The sequence below is a fragment of the Odocoileus virginianus genome, chromosome 2 (assembly GCF_023699985.2).
Source record: "Odocoileus virginianus isolate 20LAN1187 ecotype Illinois chromosome 2, Ovbor_1.2, whole genome shotgun sequence".
Taxonomy (NCBI): domain Eukaryota; kingdom Metazoa; phylum Chordata; class Mammalia; order Artiodactyla; family Cervidae; genus Odocoileus; species Odocoileus virginianus.
In genome coordinates, this window is record NC_069675.1 from 20,226,485 (window position 1) to 20,246,022 (window position 19,538).

Below are 19,538 nucleotides of genomic sequence, written 5' to 3' on the forward strand. Positions count from 1 at the left end.
AGGACCCTCCTGACCAGAATTTTCCACCCTTCCAATACTACAAGGACTTGGGAGGGACAGGTATTTCTAATTTTTTTTTTTTCCCTGAGGCTGGATAGTCTCCCAGATCACAGACCCCCACACAGAAAAGTGGTCAGGGTGAACTCCCTTGCATGTGCTGTCTATGTAAGTACAGCTCAGATCCACAGCCAGTAGCTTCAGGAGTGGGGGTGGGTGAGGGCCACCAGCCTTTAGAGCAGACACTAAGAGTTGCTGGGCAGTTAATCAGCCTGGGGTCAAGGGGTCTCTCTGAATTTTCAGAACATCTCTTGCCCCACCAGAAAAGTATTATCGTGTGTTTTAAACCCTCCCCAGGAAAAATAGCTCAAAACCTAATATTTAAAGCAGTCAACTCATCATATATATTTTCTGTTTGTCTTTTAAATTTAACAAGCAAAGTTTTATCCTACTTGGGGGGTCAAGCTTTGACTCATCACTTCTAAGTTTGAGTGTTGAAGGCCTAGAGACAGGAAAGCATGGTGTTTTTCAAAGAATGGAAAAGGTAAGAAGATTGTAGATTAGTTGAGGGTTTTTTTCTTTTTTTTTCTTTTTTTGGCTGTTCCTTTCTTATCTAACGCAAAAGTGGGTGAACTTTTTTTAAAAAACAAAACAAAACTGAAACTTTGCCTTAAGAGCTATGAAAGCAGGCCTGGGGCAATTTGAGATGAAAAGCAATAGTTATGGTTCTGGTATGTCTTTGTAGGTATGTTATCAAGGACCCAAATTCTTCCTTCATTCCATTCTGCTTTTTCAGTGTTATGGTTTTTGTCTTCAGGCTTATCCCTTCATAATTACAAAATGGTTGCCACAGCTCCACGAGTCACCTTTTCATATAGTCACATCCAGAGATTTTTAGAAAAGAACCTACTCTTTTTTTTCATAACTCTAATGTTCCATTTTTAAGAAGAAGCAAAACTTTTTCCAGAAGCTCCTCAACAGACTTTCCTCACATTTTGTTGGCCAGAGTGTGTCTTATGCTCTGCTTAACCCAATCACCAGCAAGGGAATTAGACAAATCAAAGTTTGCTCTCTGGGGCCCAAGTGGGGGTCCTATCCCTCAATATATCCTCATTATAGGATGAATCAACTAGTCAGTATTCTGCCAGGGGAGAAGGAGGGTGTTTGCTAATAATGGAGTTAGATGGCTTTTGGGTAGGAACCAACAGTGTCTCTCTTGCTAGAGGTGATTAGAGTTGAATTAAGGTGGTGGTCATGGCAATGCACAAAAAGGTCTTTAATGCCCCCATCCAAGCCATAGTGCACTCAAAATGGTTAATATTTTTAATACAAATAGTAGCAATCAAACAAAGTTAACAAAAGCAAACACTGAACTCAGAGATGGGCCTCAGTTCTGTTTGTGACTCAGCATTCCTTGCCAAGATTTCATCAGCCTGGAAAAGAAAATAATCCAACAGTAATATTCCACTAGAGGAGACATTGCATTATTCCAAGTCAGAGAGTCATAAACTGAAAAGCATGCTTTCTTTACTGAAGGAGTGTTACTGCTGTTTAGTGACTCAACAATTAAGAGAGTGGGTGCCTAGTTAGGGTTCCTTTCTTTCTCCTCCTAGACTTCTTCTCAACATCTTGGACTCAATGTATTGGTCTGTGATTTTCATATGGAATCATTTTCTTCCTGCTCTAGTGTTAAAAAAAAAAGTAAAAGGAAATTCCTAAGGCACTCTATTCATAATAGTAAAAAAAAAAGAAAAAATCAAAGCAACTCAAAAGTCTATTAACAGGAGAACAGGTAAACAAGTGATATATTCATACAGTGGAATACTACTCAACCTTGAGGTGAGCATTGAACAAATAATTAGAGCCAAAGAAAGAGTCCCAAATTCTCTTCCTCAGTCCGAGGGGCCTCATAGCCTGAGGCGTGAGACGATGACACAGGGAGAGTCACACAGGAGAGGGACCCTTCTAGGCTGTAACAGCTATAGGCAGCGATGCAGGCCACTACCATCTTGGACCTGCCTTCCCGGGTCAGGTCAGGGGTGAAAGAAGTGGCTAAGAAGGTGTAGGCAGAGGCCCCTGCTCCGGCTTGGTCTCCCACCCACTCCTACCCCTGACCACTGGGACAACCCAAGAGAATCCTAGTTCCTCAGAAACAGGAGCCTCTTGGTGGTGTAAATAAACTGGTCTCTGTCGTGTGTAGACATCGATTCTCATGGCCTCTAAAATCTTGGCCTTTCTCCTCAGGATGACTCCATTTGACTTTGCGGCTGAGGCCATCTCACCATAGGGTCTGTTTTCAGTTTATCCCCAGGGCGCACTGCCTCTCTCTGCCTACAGGAAACTACAGGAAACTGCAGAGCCTTCAATTTGCCTCAGCTCAGGGTTTCTCAGCCTCAACACTGTTGACATTTTGGGCCAGATAATTCCTCGATGTGGGGGTGGGGAGGCTCTCCTGGGTGTGGTCAGCTGTTTGACAGGATCCAGGGCCTCTTCCCAGAACTACTTCCCCAGGAGCATGACTATCCCTGGTCGTGACAATCAAACATGTCTCAGGACACCTGTGGGGCAAAATCATCCCCAGCTGAAAACAACTGGTGTGGTTTACTTTTGAGCATTCACTCAGCAAAGCCCTCAGCTGCTTTCCATCCCACATCTTTTGCTGGGAAGCTCTAAAACACTGCTGTTAGGGCTGTGGTGCTCAGTGGTCAAGAATCCGCCTGCCAACGCCTCAGACACAGGTTCGATCCCTGACCGGGGAAGATCCCACATGGTGCAGAGAACTGAGCCTGTGCACCACAGCTATTGAGCTCGTGCTCTAGAGCCTCGGAACCACAGTCCTGAGCCTGTGCGCCACAACTGCTGAGGCCCGTGCGCCCTGGAGCCTGTGCTCTGTGACAGGAGAAGCCACAGCAGTGAGAAGCGCTCGCACCGCAACTGAAGAGTAGCCCAGCTCTCTGAAACTCGAGAAAAGCCTGTGCAGCAGTAAAGACCCAGCGCAGCCATAAATAAATAAATGAAACTTTTTTAATTAACTAAAAAATACTGCTATTAAAATATAATCCTTCTTTTTAGAAGCATATATGTGTATTTTCCAGTTTGCAAGCACATTTGACTAAACTGTTCCCCACGAGAACCCTGGACAGAATGGGGGTGTCAGCCCAGTCTTATGCTGAAGGAAGTGAGATTCCAGGAGGTTTAGTGACTTCCCTGGGCCACTCACTGGGAGCCAGGATTAGACCCCGGGCCTTTCTGACCACTAACTAACACTTCATGTACCAGCCTTGGACTCTGCCAAGAGGGCAGGCTGTCTTTATGGAGGAGCTGGGACCCCAGTTCTGACTCCCAGTCTTCTGCTATGTGGCAGGGAGTGGGGGACTTCTGGGTGGGAACTAGGCCAGAGAATTGGTGACATGGCCCACCCCTAGTGAGCCTACAGGCAATGCTTTGAACACCCAGCACCTGTGTTACAGGTCACTGACTCTTGCTCTTCTCTTTGCCTGGGATGTGAGGAGAGTAGAAGAAACCCCTCTGCTAATAAGTGAAAGCCCTAAAGGCTTGCAAACCACCATTGTCTGTCTGACTTTTCACTTTTATCATTCCATTCAGAGAAGTCATGCTGGGGTCACCCTTGAAAGCTTCTTTCAGATGTATCGGTTACTATTTTGAGCCCCTACCTACCTAACTTAAATGAACATATTAGTCATCCTCATCGGTCAAATGACATTTCTAAAGTTTTCGTCAATACTTGAAATCATTTCTGCAAGAGCAGTTGTAAAGCAGATATATAAGACTGAGCATTAAATCTTCATTTCTTTCTCTACTTTTTCTCTCCCAGGGTTCCCCAAATATATATGACCATGAAGTCACTATAGAAGCTGATGCTTTTTTGCCTGTGAATGAAGTCCTGATTCCTACAGGTTGGTGAATTTAAACCTTTTATAGGAATGCAGAGCTGGGGTGCAATGTGAGAAACATTAAAACTTCATTTCCCTAAATTTATTTCCCCTGTTGGCCTGACACAATGCCCATAGTTGCCATGATTAGTCATTTATTTTGGGTAAGGTTGGGAGACCATGTACTTAGACAATCAAACCATGACAATTTTGAGAGAGAAGGAATGCTGTTAATAATTAAGCCAGGGCAACAGGCATATGCTGAGATAGTCCCAAACAAACTGGGTCAGATGGTCATCCCAGCTGAGCCTTAGACTTCAGAAGATCTCCACTAAAGTGTCAATCTGTTATTTCTTAGCATCTTAGCAGAGGGGAATTTACCTAAGTATTACCCTACAAATGCAGGACCCTGATAGAACATGTCATGGTTTTTGACAGAAGAAGAAAAGGGTGGGATGGCTTGCACCTTGAGTAGGACAAATGCGGGTATATCACCTCTGAAACACAGGGGAGTGGCATAGAGGAAGGAGTCCTGCCTATCAGAAGGGAAGGTGAGGTGTTGCCAGAGAGGAATTTCATGGGTGTGTGTGTGTGTGTATCTGTGTGTTTGTGCATCTCCTGGGTTAACTGAATTGAGGTCACCTTGGTTATTATTATTTGGGATCAAAAGTACCTTGGTTCAGTAGGCAAATCCATAGAGATCGAGAGTTGATTAGTGGTTTCCCAGGGGTTAGGGACAGAGGAGATGGGGAGGTATAATGAGTATGAGATTTCTTTGGGGATGAAAATTCTGGAATTGGATAGTGGTGATGGTTGCACAACCTTATAAATACACTAAGCATTGCTGAACTGTGCACTTTGAAATGGTATGTGAGTTATCTCAGTTTAAAAAAAGAAAGAAGGAATCTTGGTTCATGTGTTATCTCCAGGATTGATGGGTGTAATTTTGTACTAGATCATATGTGTACCCCCATCTGGCTCCAGGGGACAGATGGATGACAACAAGATGACTTGCAGGGGTACTGTTATTTGTGGCAGGTTATAGAAATTAACTTGGAGTAATTACCCCCAAAGCAGTATATATATATTCTTATTGGGATTTTGTTAAAATCAGAGATAAGGTGAATGTTAAAAGCATCATCAAAGAAATCTAAAATAAAAGTAGAGGATGAAGGGAAGGCAGAGCAGAAGTCTCGAAAGACAAATGCTTTCTTCATCAGCTTCCCTGATTACAATTTTTTAGCATCACAGAGTTGAATATTTTCCTGGCTCCAGGGTTTTTTTATATTTACCTTGGTCTGATAACATGTGTTATCTGATATGGACATGGCTCAATAGGTAGATGCAGAATTATTGCATTGGAACTCTTATATTGTGAGCTGCAAGGGAAAAATAGTGGCAGCTACTGTTGTGTGACTGACAAGAAAATGAGGTAAGCAGCTTACAAGCGAGGTGATGAAATAAGGGCATATTTCTTTCTGTATATTTATAAAATTTTATGCTATCCTACTTAGTTTTGATCAGATGAAAATCACAAAAAAATGCATAATTCATGCTAGGTAAAGATTATTTGTCATGATTGTAAGAGATAATTGTGGCAAAGCACAATACAACTTAACATGTAATCTAATTGACCACGTAAAACTCACATTCATCACAGTTCTGCACTGTAAGTAGCTTTAGGTCAAATTCTCCCCTCTGTACTAATCCTGGACACCTGTGAAGCTGAGTAGGCTGTAAAAGCTCTGAACTTTCAGGAGGCAAGAGCCCAGGCTCCAGTCTTGGCTTGGCTATTGACTGGCTACGGGACCTTCAGTGCATGTATAATACTTTAATATTTAAAGTCTCTAGACTCCATTTTTTTTTTTTTTTGCAAATAAGATGTTGAACTCAATCAGGGTTCATAAATTTTTATAAATCATACCCATAAATTTTATTTTTAAAAATTAGGGAGATATATCTCAGGTTGTTCAACTTTTCATTTTGCCAAGGCTAGAAAGCTATTACAAATACAGAGCTATTAAAATTAATTGGGAATATATGCATATTATATATATATATTTTTTTCCATTTATTTTTATTAGTTGGAGGCTAATTACTTTACATCATTACAGTAGTTTTTGTCATACATTGAAATGAATTAGCCATGGATTTACATGTATTCCCCATCCCGGTCCCCCCTCCCACCTCCCTCTCCACCCGATCCCTCTGGGTCTTCCCAGTGCACCAGGCCCGAGCACTTGTCTCATGCACCCAACCTGGGCTGGTGATCTGTTTCACCCTAGATAATATACATGTTTCAATGCTGTTCTCTTGAAACATCCCACCCTCGCCTTCTCCCAGAGTCCACAAGTCTGTTCTATACATCTGAGTCTCTTTTTCTGTTTTGCATATAGGGTTATCGTTACCATCTTTCTAAATTCCATATATATGTGTTAGTATACTGTAATGGTCTTTATCTTTCTGGCTTACTTCACTCTGTATAATGGGCTCCAGTTTCATCCATCTCATTAGAACTGATTCAAATGAATTCTTTTTAATGGCTGAGTAATATTCCATGGTGTATATGTACCACAGCTTCCTCATCCATTCGTCTGCTGATGGGCATCTAGGTTGCTTCCAAGTTCTGGCTATTATAAACAGTGCTGCGATGAACATTGGGGTGCACGTGTCTCTTTCAGATCTGGTTTCCTTGGCGTGTATGCCCAGAAGTGGGATTGCTGGGTCATATGGCAGTTCTATTTCCAGCTTTTTAAGAAATCTCCACACTGTTTTCCATAGCGGCTGTACTAATTTGCATTTCCACCAACAGTGTAAGAGGGTTCCCTTTTCTCCACACCCTCTCCAGCATTTATTGCTTGTAGACTTTTGGATAGCAGCCATCCTGACTGGCGTGTAATGGTACCTCATTGTGGTTTTGATTTGCATTTCTCTGATAATGAGTGATGTTGAGCATCTTTTCATGTGTTTGTTAGCCATCTGCATATTATATTTTGATTTAAAAAATTTAACTGATTGGGATAATAATAAGAAGCAGAGTTAAATAGGATACATTAAAAAAAAAGCTACCATTCATAGTCACCGTTTTTCATAAAAGAAAGTATATTAATACCACAAAAATGGGAAAAATTTAATCTTGGAATAAAGAAGGACCTTTTAAATTGAATTTATCTTACTTTGTAAAAGAGTGTGACAACTGATTATCTAAATCTATCTTAGTTTTCTGTGGACCAGTGAAAATTTTATCATGTATTCATGATTGCCTGTGCACTCAGTTGCTTCAGTTGTGTCCAACTCTTTGTGACCCCATGGACTGTAGCTCACCAGGCTCCTCTGCCCATGGAGGAGCAAGAATTTCCTCGAAAGAATACTGGAGTGGGTTGCCATGCCTTCCTCCAGGGGATCTTCCCTACCCAGGGAGCAGACTTGTGTCTCCTGCATTGGCAGGCAGATTCTTTACCGCTGAGCCACCGAGGAAGCCCCATACTCACGATTTAAGAACCAACAATTGGTCTATAAAGTCACTTGTCAACCCTTACATTCTGTAATTCTATAAGGCTCTTAGTATAACATTTTAGTGCCATCTTCACATCCTTCAAATTCTTTAGAACTCTATTACATAAATAAGTTGCAACAAACTTCAGAGCTCTTGAAAAATTTATAATTTTCTTTTACATAGCCATACTTTAGCTGGTCCCTCATAGATTATATCTGTTTGCCCAGTGGCACTTAAACTGAAATTATAGGGACTTTTTTTCCTTCCTTCTTTCTCAGAAATGCTTAAGAAACAACTATTGTTCCTTTGGAACTTCCTCCAGAAAGGGCAGTAACTTCTATTCTCCTCCTCAGTGATGTAAGATTTCACATGTCTGGCCAACTTTCAGCCAAGAAGAAATCTGTAGGAGCTCAGATTACATCTCTTTTTTAAACTTTTTATTTTATATTAGAGTATAGCCAATTAACAATGTTGTGATAGTTTCATATGGACAGCAAAGTAACTCAGAATACATATAAATGTATCCATTCTCCCTTATCTGACTCTTAACATTACCCAAAAGCCCACAGGCAAGTGGCTTAACTGAGGCCAGTCCAGAATCATTTGGTCATTCAGAAATGCCTCCCCAATTTTGGTAATGATGGTGGATTTTGAGGCTCTGTTTACCTGGCTCTGAAGATGATGGACTTCAAAGGGTGAAGATTAAAAATTTCATGATAGTTTCTGCTTTTGTTGTGGGAGTTTGTTATATGGTTTAAACATTCACTGAAATATGTTTCTTCTTAGAAAAAAATTTTTCTTGCCCAATATGTGCTTTTATTTATTTTTTTTCCCACTTATTTTTATTAGTTGGAGGCTAATTACTTTACAGTATTGTAGTGGTTTTTGCCATACACTGACATGAATCAGCCATGGATTTACATGTATTCCCCATCCCGATCCCCCCTCCCACCTCCCTCCCCACCCCATCCCTCTGGGTCTTCCCAGTGCACCAGCCCCGTGTGCTTTTATTGTACCATGAAAAAAAAAAAAAAAAGCCTCCCCAGTGTAGCTGGGCTCACCAGAAATTGACTGGTGGAGGAGTCAGCCAGAATATTATCCACTAACCTGGAAAATAATGTCAAGATAGATGTAATTCCCAGATAGAAGAGATGAGAATGAAATAAATCTTGGAAGGGCGTGTAGAATTTTGCCAGGTAGTGAGAAGGAGAAAGACGTTTTGGATGGAGATGAACAAGAATGGGCAGTGCAGGAAACAGCAAGACCGTCCCCAGGGAAGTGCTCGGCTTCTGAAGCGTTCAGGGCATGCTTTTGGTGGCAGAAAATTATGGATGGATCAATAGAGGTGTGTGGGGGCCAGGTCAGATCTGCACCAGGCTCTGGTACGGCTGCAATCCTGGGTTGGCCCTGGATGACCCTAGGCTTGCCTGGGGTTCAAGGTCAGTCTACCCAGGGCAGATTCACACGTGTACCAGGTATTCAGCCAGAACTGGGCTGCACTGAACCCCAAGCCCACTTCCTTGAGACAGGCTACAAGAAACCTGTTAGACCAGCCGCACTCATTAAGAGTTCTGGGAACTGATATACAGTAACTAGAGACGGCAGTTGTGTTGAGTCAAAGGAAGATACTGTCTACCTGAGAGATGAGGTGAGGGTTTATGATAATCATGGCTGGCATTTCAGAGAGCCCTTTATAAATAAAGAGTCCATACCACAACCCTATAACCAGGTTCTGCTCATTTTTCTTATTTAATGGAGGTGGGAACTGTAACACAAGGAGTTTGAGTCACGTACTGGGGCACTCAGTTAAAGAGCAGTGAAAGGCTGGGGTTCAAACCCAGGCAGTCTGGTATTAGAACTGAGGCTCTTAACTAGACCTGTATTCTGCAGGTGGTTAGATGTCAAAAAACCTTCTGGGAGATGGGAAAGGAAGAAAAGAGAGGGGAAAAAAAGAAAAGTAAATGAATTTCTTGACTATATAGACAGACAGGATCACCATACAGGCAAGAAACAGAAAGCTAGGAACTAAATAAACAAAGCTTTGGATGGTTGTCAGTTCTCATTCTTCTGCCACCTTTTGTACAGGTGGCCTCCCCGCTTCTCTCACTATTTTCCTTCCCGTTTCTCCTTTTTCTCAGTCTATTTCTGCTTTTCTGCAAAGAAAACAGAAAACAAGTTTGTTCAAAATATTTACAAAGAAAAAAGGGAGAGAGACAAAGATAGAGGCCAAGTCTCCATCTTTTGTGGCTGTTAATTTATATTTGTTTTTTACCTCTTTCATGAAAGCTGTAACCTGAGCTCTAAAGGGAAATGCTGATGCAGATCTAAACTTTGGGGGTGTTTTACCTTGGTTACAGACCCTCGGTAAGTAACTTTTCAGGTAATGGAAAAACCCGTTGTATGAGAAAGTAACACCTCTTACTGTACAGTAGTTGTAATACTATGGCTGAGCTGCTCAGTAAAAAGGAACTTTCCCCCCATGTGTGTTTGGGGTAGAAGTAAAGTCCTGTCTTCCATTTTGTTTTCTCAGTCTTACTGATTGGGTGTTATTACAGAGAGAGGAAAGGAATACCCTGACAGAGAATTTCAGGGAACCAAAGCAAGCATACTATGATGAGATCCCCTCATCGTAAACTTATAGCCGTGTTTATTTTTTTTTTTCTAATTTTATTTTTGGCTCCACTGGGTTTTCGTTGCTGCTTGAGGGCTTTATTCTAGCCGCAGAGTCTGTGCTTCTCATTGCAGTGGCTCCTCTTGTTGCAGAGAAAGAGCTCTAGGGCACAAGGGCTTCAGTAGTTGCGGCGCACAGGCTTAGTTGCCCCACGGCCTATGGAATCTTCCTAGACCAGGAATCAAACCCGTGTCCCTTGCATTGGCAGGCGGATTCTTAACCACTGGACCACCAGGGAAGTCCTATAGCTGCCTTTAGACCTCTGCTACAGGCAGGGCGCAAGGACCTCCAGCAACCTTGGGCAGCTGTTCTACTCCTGCCTTTCTTCCTGGTGACAGTTTTGGGAGGACATATAAAATGTCTTCAGCCCTTTCTGTCAATAAAGCATGGAAGACAACAGCCAGCACTATGTGGCCTCTTCATTCTTCCCCTTTCTCTGCTCTGGTAGAAGGCTGTCCTTTTCCTCAAAGCACACCAGAAATGCCCCAGCAAGTGTGAGGCCTGGTCCTTGCTCACAGGCACCTCTCTCCTGCACCAACAGGTCTCTGCAAGGCTGAGAGCTCATTTCACCTGTGGACCAGGAGCAAAGCTGCAGCTCAGCTGTCAACGCTGGGTTTGCATATCAGCAGTTCGTGGAGCTTAGCTTCTTCTGAGCAGCTGTTTTTCTCCACTTAAAAAAAAAATGTGCAGCCCATATAGCATTTGCTACTGCTTAGGATGGGCACATACTCTGTTACCTGAGGCATCTTCAGCTATTCTTGAGAATGTTTTCTATGTTGTCATCAGGGCTGTCCCTGCAGTTTCCCAGAGGTGAAACTCCTAGAAACCGTTTACCAGGAAACACAGGTGGAAGTCCACAGAGACCCAGCACTGACAGGTCAGATATTTAGCTTCAGGGCTTGAATCTAGTATCCTGCCCTGTGGCAACAGGAGGAAACCGGTCCTTGGTGCCCTGCTTAGGTTCTGAGCCCGCTGAATGTGAGCAGGTGAGAAAATTCAGTCCTTCTTTTCTCCAGGGATTAATTCATTCCCAGGGCTGTAAATATTATATTTCATCCTTTTGCCTTACAGAACTGTGAGACTTGGAGGCGATCTGGGCCACCTGCCCAGAAAGACTTTATGATGCATACAACACAGTGCAGAACTAAGCATGTGTCTTATAGGCATTTAGAGCACACAGCTTTTTTTTTTTTCTTCTTCTAATTTTGCTATTCTTTACTCGTAGTTGTAGATAAGGAATTAAGTTAACAAAGTGAATGATTTGATTTGCCTCTTAAAGTAACATTAGTAAAGACTCTTCTTCTTCTCTTCCTTGAGATGAGATACTTTTCATTTTTATAAAATGAAATCCACCCTGTCCCCCAGCCCATCTGTGTTCACTTGCGGTTCTCACTGCTCTCCATTTTTGAAAGCTCCTTCTAAAATTACATGAAAGCAACCCCATTTTGACAAAATTAGAACTGGTAGGAAAGGCTTACCACGAGGCTGCAGAGACAAGCTCAGCAAGACGTTTGTATTTTATTTCAACCTCTCTGGGTTCAACCTACAATTCAGTTGATTTTATAATTACTTCCCTAGGGGAGGTCTAAGTCTCTGACCTGGAGAAATAACAAATTCCAAAGTAGTCTCCTGGTTCAAAGATAGTGCAAATGAAGACTGTTTTGATCTACGTGTTTTAATCTTTGCAGAGCTTCTTACAGAAAACTCCTTTGGACTTCATATAATTCTAAAGTAATGGGTATACTGTTAGTTTCAACCCTCCATCAATAGGTTTCCTCTTACCTTTTCATACTACCTCCCAACCCCGCTCAATATCATCGTCAGGTCCTACTGATTTTTTTTAATAAGGCTTAATCTTTTTTAGAGAAGTTTTAGGTTCACAGCAAAATTGAACAGAAAAATACAGATATTTTCCATACCCTCTACTCTGACATATGCATGTTACTGTTGTTTAGTCGCTAAGTTGTGTCCAACTTATTCATCCCTGAATATTCATTGGAAGGATTGATGTTGAAGCTGAAACTCCAATACTTTGGCCATCTGATGTGAAGAACTGACTCCTTGGAAAAGACCCTGATGCTGGGAAAGATTGAAGGCAGGAGGAGAAGGGGACGACAGAGGATAAGATGGTTGGATGGCATCACTGACTCGATGGACATGAGTTTGAGCAAGCTCTGGGAGTTGGTGATGGACAGGGAAGCCTGGCATGCTGCAGTCCATGGGGTCACAAAGAGTCAGACACGACTGAGCGACTGAAGTATGTCCAACTCTCTTGCGACCCCATGGACTGTATTGCGCCAGGTTCCCCAGTCCATGGAATTTCCCAGGCAAGAATACTGGAGCGGGTTGCGTCTCCTGCATTGGCAGGTGGATTCTTTACCACTGAGCCATCAGAGAAGCCCCACATATGCATAGCCTCCCCATTATCAACATCCTCCACCAGGATGGTGCATTTATTATAATTGATAAACCTACACTGACACATCTTTATCACCCAACGTTCACAATTTACATTAGGGTTCACTTTTTTTTTTTTGGCTGTGCCATGCATCTTGCAGGATCTTAGTTCCTGCAGTGGAAGCAGATTCCTAATCACTGAACCACCAGGGAATTCCCTAGGATTCACTCTTCATGTGGTGTATTCAGTGGGTTTGGACAAAGGTATAATGACATGTATCCATCATTATGGTATCATACAGAGTATACTCTAAAAATCCTCTGGACACAGTATTAGTTCCAACCATCCATCAGTATGCTTCCTCTTTACTTTTCAGTCCCTCCCCCCACCTATCCCCATATTGTTAGTCACTAGGTCCTGATGATTTTTTAAAACTTTTATTCATTTATGGTTGTGCTGAGTCTTACTTGCTCCACACAGGCTTTCTCTAGTTGCCGAGAGGGGGGCTGCTCTCTAGCTGCAGTGCGCAGGCTGCTCGTTACAGTGGCTTCTCCTGTTGTGCAGCGTGAGCTCTAGGGCATGAGAGCTTCAGTAGTTGTGGCTCCTGGGTTCAGTATTTGTAGGACATGGGCCTAGTTGCCTTGCTGCATGTGGGATCTTCCCGGACCAGGAACTGAACCCGTTTCCCCTGCATTGGCCCACCAGGGAAGTTCCAAGGTCTTGATGATTTTTAACAACAAAGTATTTCTTGAACCCGTCTCCTCAATATGTGTTGCTGAGTCCTGGTGTAGGCTATCTTTCTTCTCTAGATCAGTGCCTGGCTTATATTACAAACTTCATAAATTGGGATCAGTGAAAGAACAAATGAATGAGGACAACAGTTCTTTAACCAGGGGGTGAAAAATCTCTCTAGATTGGTCCCCATCTAGTTACTAAAGTTATCTAGCCAAAATGCAAATCTTACTTTATAATACTTTGCAGTTTAAAAAAGTTTTACATGGCTCCCAGGCCGGACACCAGCTGCTTCCCCGGTGCCTCACTCACGCTTCGCGCTGTTTCACTACCTCCCTCCCAACCACAGGGACCAGCTGATAACCCTTCCTTGCTGCACAGACCCCCCACTCTCTACAAGTCTCCCACTTCCTCCTTAGAAATATTTCCCCTACTTCCTGGAAACAGTGGATTCTTTGTTGCTCTGGGGGTTTTGTAATGACATAATCTGTTTCAGAGTTTATGTGCCCAGGCTTATTTTCCTCTCCATTAAGCCTATGTCTAACTTCAGATATTCTATCAGGGTTTAGTAGTTATAGATCCAAAGTAGGGAGCTAGACGGGAGTTTCAGGTTGGGTTTCTTTGGCTTGAAGCTAGAAAACTTATCTATGCTAAACAGAAAAGTGAAACCAAGAAGTAGCCACCCTGCACATAACTATCAATTACTCCTTCCTTTCCCCATCCCTGTGGCTCAGATGGTAAAGAATCTGCCCGCAATGCAGTGGACCTGAGTTCGATCCCTGGGTCAGGAAGATCGCCTGGGGAAGGGGTAGACTACCCACTCCAGTATTCCTGGGCCTCCCTGTAAGTGGAAAGCCAGAGCATGGTGTTCTGTCTGTTAGCCTCAGCTGTGCAGTTCCGGAGACTCGCCCCTCCAGGTCCAAGTCTGTCCCCCAAGTTTCTCCTCCCATGCCCTGTCACCAGATGACATCACGTACTTGGTGCCAGGTACAATACAGCCCTGGGGAAGGTAAAAGGCTGAGCAAATTAGGCATACCCAGGCTGTATGGAGAACATACAGCTATGGACATAGCAGAGGTCGCATCCCCAAAGAAAGAACGTGAAAGTGAAGTCACTGAGTCATGTTCTGAGTGTTCGCACTCTCTGCCGCCCCATGGACTGTAGCCCACCAGGCTCCTCTGTACATGGAATTTTCCAGGCAAGAGTACTGGAGTGGGTTGCCATTTCTTCCTCCAGGGTATCTTCCCGACCCAGGTATCGAACCCGGGTCTCCCGCAATTCAGGCAGACGCTTTACTGTCAGGACTTCCCTGGTGGCTCAGATGGTAAAGTGTCTGCCTACAATGCGGGAGACCCAGGTTCAATCCCTGGGTCGGGAAGATCTCCTGGAGAGGGAAATGGTAACCCACTCCAGTATTCTTGCCTGGAAGATCCCATGGATGGAGAAGCCTGGTAGGCTACAGTCCATGGGGTGGCAAAGAGTTGGACACGACTGAGCGACTTCACTTTCACTTTACTGTCAGAGTCTCCAGGGAAGCCCCTAAATAAGGCTACAGTTAAGAAAGTACTTGAATGACAATGAAGGAGTAACACTGGTGCATCGGGTCTTATAGACTGTTATTTACCCTAGAGCTGCTTTGTCTATGACAGATCCCCCCTAGAGGGTACTCAAAGAAGTTCAACAGTAGAAACTCCAAGGACCTCTCCTAGCAGCAACAATACCCCCTGAGGGGATGTGTTACTGAATCCCACTCTATAAAATGGCCCAGGAACAACTTTATGAGATCCAGAATAACTCCCAAAGCTACTCGTGTTCCCTGCTAGAAAATATCACTGCTACAAGATTGGCAAGCATGAGCCAGCATGGTGGAAATTTGGCAGGAAGAAAGCTCAGAAATAGCGCTTGGCCAGACATTGTATAACTCCCCTGGAAAGTTCAGACTAACATCAAGTTAATTTGTCAGAAGGGGGGGGTTTGCTAGAACGCTGACTAACACCCTTTGAAAGCTGATGGTTTAACAGCCACCCCTCTGCCCTCGGAGGTCTGGACAGAGGCCTGGCTCTCGTTTATAGCTGGCGCATAGCAGTCCTTAAAGGTCATTCTGAAGGGGATGAGAGGTAGCTGTGGATCTGAGGCTAACTCAAGCGAGTTCTCAGAGCAGACTTGTGTTCAGTTCAGCTAACATTGGTAGAACTCCTGTGGACTGCTGCGTGCTGCCTGGGGTGCTAGCCAGAGAAACAGGATCTGTGCTCTTGAGAACGCTCACAGGGAGTGGAGACTCTGAGGTAGTCAGGGCAGTGGTAGCGGTGATGCCCATGGAACTAAGGGACCACAGAGGTGGGGTTGGAAGAGGCGTTCTGGATATCACCCTGAGCTTTGAGAAGTGTGTCTGTGAGGGTCTAGCAACAAGGAGATAAGGGTACTAAGCACAAAATGTGGGAGTGGGGGGTGGACTGTTAAGTCAAAAGCTACAGAGACAGTTTGGGCAGGGTGGAGGCTAGGGTGAGGCAATTTTATGGTGCAAAATGTAAGGCAGCACTCACTCTCATGGCCATGAAGGTGCAGGGTCAGCACCCGAGAAGGAGTGTCTCCTTAAGTTTTGAACCCTGGGTCCTTGATTGCCTCACCCTGGTCCCAGCCTGGTAGTTGAATATAGTCACCATGGGCATTCTGTGCCATCCTAAGGAGCTAGGATTTTATCTTTCAATCCTGGAAGACTTTGAGGCATTTAAGTCAGGGGATGGACCTAGCAAGACTGGCATTTTATAAATATCACCCCAGCCACTGTCAGGAGTGGGGCTTGACTAGAGACAGAGTCTGAGGTAGAGTCTATTTCAGTAGTCCAAGCAAGAAATAAGGATGACCGGAAGAAGACGTCAGATGGGAGAAGTGTGGTCTTATAATATTTAAGAGGTAAAAGTCAGGAAACCTGAATGACATGTGGTAGATGAGGAAGCAGGAAGGCTATAGGATGGTGTCTGGGTTTCTAGGGCAGCTCCCGGGCAGCAGAAATGGAGATATTAAGAGATATTAAGTAGCACAAGATAGAGGAGGAGGAACTGGCACAGGGCTGGAATGAAGGAAGGGAGGGGCTGGGGGAACTGTGGATTTCGTCTCAGGGATATTTGAGGTTAAGATGCCCGGGGGGCAACCAGGTGGGGATGTCCAGCAAGGAGTTGGGCGAATGGATAGGTTAGGAGAGAAATGAGAGCAGGAGTGCAATTCAGCACGTGTTTTGTAGATTAAGCCATATGGATTTCCCAGGGAGGAGCCACAGACTGAGATGGTCAAGGGGTCTGAGGGCTGAACCCAGGGGAACTGGAGGCCACCACCAAATTTATTTAAAGTGCAAGAAAGACTGACACTAATGGCATTGAGGAAGATGGTCAGAGGAAGAAGGCGAAAAAAAGAGAAAACGTACCCAGCAGTCTTGGAGTGCCCAGCCACGTCAGTTCCCAGAGAGGTCCTGGGAAACCTGGGCGGCATGCCTGGGCCGTAGTGACTGTCACTGCTGCACTGTTTCTCAGAGTGTGAGGAGAGAAGGCAGACTGACAGCTGGTGAGTAACTGGAAATGAAGCGAGAGGGTCAGGGAATGTAGGCCAATGAGTGGTTCCCAGCTAAGACAACGTCTAGATACGGCATCTCGGGACTGCCTTAGAGAGTCTCATTCATTTGCTCGAATGTAGAGCCAAGGAATCTGAACTTGTAAAAGCTGCCTAAGTGAGCTCAGGAAGCCCCTGGTGTTGAATCTCGAAAAGAGGGAAGAGGATGCCTCCCTAAGATGGAAATGCAGGATCAAGGAAGAGGAGGGCTTTGGTGGGAGAGGAGCAGAGCTGACTGAAGAGGAGTGAAATGTTTGCAAGTGCTGCTGAGAATCCAGGAGAGGACAGCGACTGTGAAATTGTGGTGGGTTCAGTTGTTTTTCATTTCTCTCAGTAGCTGGAGTCAGAAGCAGAGAAGGGAGATTGTGGATGACCCCTTGTTGCATTTTGTCAGGAAGGAAGAGCAGGAGGAGGGGACAGGGCGTAAGGCCGGACAGCGAGCGTGTTACTGACCGAGTGGCTCAGGTCATAGAGAGTGGGCCCGGGCAGGTGACAAAGGATGTGAGCGCCCTGACGGATACCTTGAAGACCAGGGGAACGTCGGTGCTCGGGAGGAGAGCGGGTCTAGCAGGAAGGCAGTGGGTGAACTTCAGCGCAAATCCCCAGACACCATCCGGATGAAAGTCTGGGGTGGAAAAATCCTTTGCATGAACAGGCCTCACACGGGCCCATCTGTGAAGTGTAAAATTGCCTTCTCACCTGAAAAATGTCATGTGACGGTGTTCGGCATTTTCTGCTTTAGATGGCATGGAATATCCAGAAGCAGTGCCCTCCCCCACTGTAAGTCAAGATCAAAAAGTTCTCAGTGGGGAAAAAAGAAAAAAAAAAAAAAAAGCAGCAGCATAAAGCTGCAAACTCAAAGCAATGGCAAAGGAAAGAGAAAAAAACCTGCGGCAGAGACAAGCTTTGAGGTTGTGTGATCTATGAAAATTTATAGAAATGTTACCTTAAAAAAAAATCCCAAGGTGCTTAACTTGCCAACCACTGGAATGAAGTCCAAATTCACCACCGAGGCTGTTACTTTTAATTATCATTCTCTTTATGTCATTTCCTAAAATAATAACGGGCATTGTAGAGATGATTCGTCAGGATGGCTTAATTAGGTGTCAGATGAGTAGCTGTGCCCACAGGCCCCATTACGGCTGGCTTCCTTATGCAGATTTGGTTGACTGTTCTGAACCCAACTGAAGGCACAGACATCACTGGAGCAGCTTGGGCTGGAAGGCACAGCTGGGCTATCCCCGTGGAGACCAGACTCCAGGTCTTCCTCTGGCCCCACCTTTTTTTCTTTTTCTTTTGGAGACGGGAGCACAGCACACATGAGCCCGGGTCTCTCTTAGATGGTTTCCACATCCCTGCCTTTCACCTTTAAAGTGCACATGAATCACCTGGTGGACTTGTCGATGACTCTGACTTGGTGTGGGTGGAGCCTGTTTCTGACAAGCACCAGGTGATGCCTGTGCTGATGGTCCCTGGTCCGTGCTTTGAGTAGCTGTTGAAAAGTCTCTACACAACTCTGTGTAACCTCCTGTAACTTTTGTTGCTTTCCCCACCCTGGGATCTATTTCTGCTTTGACTCCTCTTCTCAACAATCCCGAGTCCTCCTGCTACCCCTTAGCTATCTCTATACCCCACTCTGCTCCAGCACTTCACACGTCAATGCTTTTTAAAAAAGAAAAAAAAATTATTTATTGTTGGCTGCGCTGGGTCTTCATTGCTGCCCGCAGGCTCTCTCTAGTTGTGGTGAGCAGGGGCTACGCTCTCGCTGCGATGTGTGGTGCCTTCTTCTGTTGTGGGGCATGGGCTCTAGAGCACGCAGGCTTCGGTAGTTGTGGTGGATGGGCTTTGTTGCCCTGCAGCACGTGCAATCTTCCTGGACCAGGGATCCTGCCTTGCAAGGTGAATTCTCAACCACTGGACCACCAGGGAAGACCCTGGGCCTCTCTTACAAAAATCCTTTCTTTGTATCTCATTCTGGAAAGAACTGTCTCAATCAATGGCTTCCTTAGGTAAGACAAGCTGAGATATTTATTTAAAAAAGAAGAAAGAGTTTACCAGATATCACAGGGTGCCCCCGAAGGGAACAACTTTCTGCATTGTGTTTGTCACATGGGCCATTGTACCTATAGCCCTGGAATGTCCCAGCTGGACAGGACCTTATCTTCTCCAGCCACCACTCACCTGTCGAATATTTGAATCTCAGAACTGTTGGCTTTGCTGATACTGGACAGGATGCTCACTGCCCATCCTGGGCCAGCATGTCAGAAAGGCCTTCCTGATATTGAGCTGAAATCTGTCTACCTAGGGCTGGCCCCCACCTGGCTTAGTTCTGGGCCTTGGGTCCCTAAAGAGCAGGCTCATAACTTTAGCAGGCAGCTGTCTGTCCTGTTACCTCAAAGTCATTTCTTCTTGAGGCGGAACATCCTCAGGTCATCCTGTGATGCCTCTGCTGCAAACAGTAACAAGAACTGTCAACACCTCATTACAGTCTTTACGTAACTTCCATCGAACTGACTGCCAACCACATCCTTAAAGTCATTTTCACACCTACTGTGGCCTAGCTACATCTCTCCTTGGTCGGTGGTTCAGTCGCTAAATCGTGTCTGACTCTTTGCAACCCCATGGACTGTAGCCTGTCAGGCTCCTCTGTCCATGAGATTCCCCAGGGAAGAATACTGGAGTGGGTTGCTGTTTCCTTCTCCAGGGGATCTTCCCGACCCAGGGATCAAACCCATGTCTCCTGCATCA

The 19,538-nt window shown here is 44.7% G+C and overlaps 1 protein-coding gene across 5 annotated transcripts in view; it reads left to right on the forward strand.

Annotated features, from left to right (window-relative positions):
• GALM (galactose mutarotase) overlaps positions 1-19,538 on the forward strand; it is a 65,833-nt gene that overhangs the window by 18,393 nt on the left and 27,902 nt on the right. For all 5 annotated transcript variants that reach the window (XM_070477091.1, XM_070477097.1, XM_070477108.1 and 2 more), the window contains exon 4: positions 3,833-3,914. In XM_070477091.1, the coding sequence (XP_070333192.1) occupies positions 3,833-3,914 (82 nt within the window). The remainder of the gene's footprint in view (positions 1-3,832; positions 3,915-19,538) is intronic.